General features: G+C 40.5%; 1 gene segment (V, D, J or C); it reads left to right on the top strand.

Annotated features, from left to right (window-relative positions):
• The first annotated feature begins 860 nt into the window (after positions 1 to 860).
• On the top strand, positions 861 to 2,365 carry LOC110204568 (immunoglobulin heavy variable 3-23-like). The segment is given in 2 exon segments: positions 861 to 988; positions 1,072 to 2,365. Coding segments are annotated over 2 exon segments (417 nt in total).
• Positions 2,366 to 2,635: the final 270 nt, after the last annotated feature.

Genomic DNA, 2,635 nt, shown 5'->3' with positions numbered 1-2,635 from the left:
ATATCCCTTCTTTAAAAAAAAAGAATGTGCAAGTGAGAATAGAAACGTGTTTCTGAGTATACAATTACATATTCAGCAGGTGGCAGCAGAGCTAGATATTCTGGGTGATGAGATTGGTACTTTAACTATGAGGATCATCTCATAGAAATCTTAGCAACATTGATCCATAAATCAGATTGTTAGGTCAATGTCACAAAGGATAACAGTTTCGCTCTCCCATTAAATAGGCCATGTCTGTCTGAGGAACAAGGGTATCTCTTGGAGGAGACGTGCAAATCTCTTATTTGAATTGTGACTTTCATAACTCAATTTCTCCACCTAGAGGATTTAAAAATGGTATATCAGCTATTCCCATCAAGGTAATGAGCGACTGTAACTGAAACTGTGGGTAAATAATTTTGGTGAAATGTAATCCTAGGTTAAAGGAGATGAAAAGTTGAGTTAGGAAGCAGTAGAGTACCAAGGATCAGGAAGAGTGACCCTGAGAAGAAACTGATTCACAAAAGAGATTCAGTCTGTTGGTCATTGGAAACTGAACATGCTTGAGGAGCTTTGGCAATCAGAAATGGGCCTAAGATCAATTAGAAATTTATTAGGAGCACAGAAAAGCATACTACAAGTAATCCAACTGTTTAGAGTAATAGAAGGGATGTGGGGTCATTGACACTGAGTCAAAAACAACAGCTCTGAGAGCCTCAGTGTCAACAACATTCCCAGTCCTTTGCAACCAGTTCTAAGAGAACTTTCAGAAGTTCAGGAAAGGAACTTCTCCCTGGGAGGAAGAAGGTGTTGTTCCTCTTTTTGAATAGAGCAAGAAATGCAAATTGGGTTGCTCCCTACTGGGATGAAAAGCAGCCCCAAACCTGTACCTGTACATTTTGTGGGAAACAAACTCAAGCTCTCTGTGTCCTTCCCCTCAGAGGACTAAGCTGGAAACTCACCATGAAATTTAGGCTGAACTGGATTTTCCTTCTCACCATTTTCCAAGGTAGTTTTATGGAAAGGAAGGGACAATGTGAAGTGGTGACTTCATTTGACTGTTGACTTTAATGCAATGTCTCTGTGTTTCAGGTGTCCAGTGTGATGTGGAGCTGGTGGAGTCTGGAGGAAATGTGGTACAGCCTGGGGGATCTCTGAGTCTCTTCTGCAAAGCTTCCGGATTTACTTTCAGCAGCTACTGGATGCACTGGGTCCGCCAGGCTCCAGGGAAGGGACTGGAATGGGTTGCAGGAATTCGCAGTGGTGGAAGTACATACTATGCAGACTCTGTGAAAGACCGATTCACCATCTCCAGAGATAATGGCAACAGCATGTTATATCTACAAATGACTTCCCTTGAGACTGAGGACACAGCTGTGTATTACTGTGCAAGAGACACAGTGAGGAAAAGGAATGTGAGACGAGATAAAAACTTCCCCTGCCAGAAGGTGAAATGTCAGTGAGACAAGAAGTGGAGTGAGCTAATGATGCAGAAAGTAAAAGATGCCCATATACAGGAACAGGTGTAGAGTGAATTTCTATTTATGGCTTGTGTTGTTTTTTTTTTTTTCTATCCCAGGAGAAATCAACTTTTCCAGTAGCTAGCTATCATTCTTAATGCCTCACTCTCAGTCCCACCTCTACCCCATAATCACTTGGTAGTTATGTATTGTCCATTCTACTTTTATCACAAATCTAGTATACTCTCCCTTCTCTCCTCAAGGTACTGCAACCACCCTGAGGTAGGCCTTTACCAACTCATGCCTGGACTATTATGCTAGCTTGATATTTGTTCTCCCAGCTTTAGTATTCTCTTCACTCCAGTCCACACTAGACTTAGCTATGAATACGACCTTCCTAAAACATAAATCTGACCCTTTTCCCCAAGTTCTGTGACTCCAGAATAAAATACAAATTCTGATTTGGCTTTTAAATCCTTTTATAGCCTGGCTCCTTCCTGTCGTATTCTACCTTAGTCCTTTGCACATACTCATTAATCCAATGACACTGATCTCCCTGCTGTTCCTTTCACAACAGATTCCATCTCTCTACTGTTTATTTTCACTGGCTGGAATGCATCTCCTCCTCAACCCTGCCTCCTGGCCATGTTGACCTCCTTAAATCTTACCTAACATACTTCCCACCTTCGACTTTTCCCGTTCTCTGTAATTCCACCTTTATGCTGCATATATACATATACATACACACAGAGATATAGATAGATAGATAGATAGATAGTGCATTATTATTTTAATGTTGTCTCTGTGAATGAGACTGACCTCCTTAAAAACAGGTACAATTGTTTCCCTTTCTTCATATCCCCAGTACTTAGCACTGTGCTTGTCACATAGTTTACAACGCTCAATAAATAAATACTTGCTGCTGATTTGACCTTCTGTTCCTTTTTGAATTTGGCTCCCCCATATTGCTGAGCTCTGTTCTATTTGTGATTTCCATGTTATAGACATAATGAGTAAATTCTCTGACATTTTAATATTTCTATATGAGGTATGACAAATTATTGAGTATTGTTATGAGTCAAATTTAAGAAAAAGGTAAATTAAGGCACCTTCTCTAAGCAAGAATACTTTCTATTATCAAGGCTGGTAACCTGGGAACAAGATGGGTCAAAACTGCCTCGGTCTCCAGCCAAAGA

Source organism: Phascolarctos cinereus, unplaced genomic scaffold, assembly GCF_003287225.1.
Source record: "Phascolarctos cinereus isolate Bilbo 61053 unplaced genomic scaffold, phaCin_HiC Scaffold_615;HRSCAF=1247, whole genome shotgun sequence".
Lineage (NCBI taxonomy): Eukaryota > Metazoa > Chordata > Mammalia > Diprotodontia > Phascolarctidae > Phascolarctos > Phascolarctos cinereus.
The sequence above is the reverse complement of the archived record's forward strand: the minus strand, read 5'-3'. Positions and strand labels throughout refer to the sequence as shown.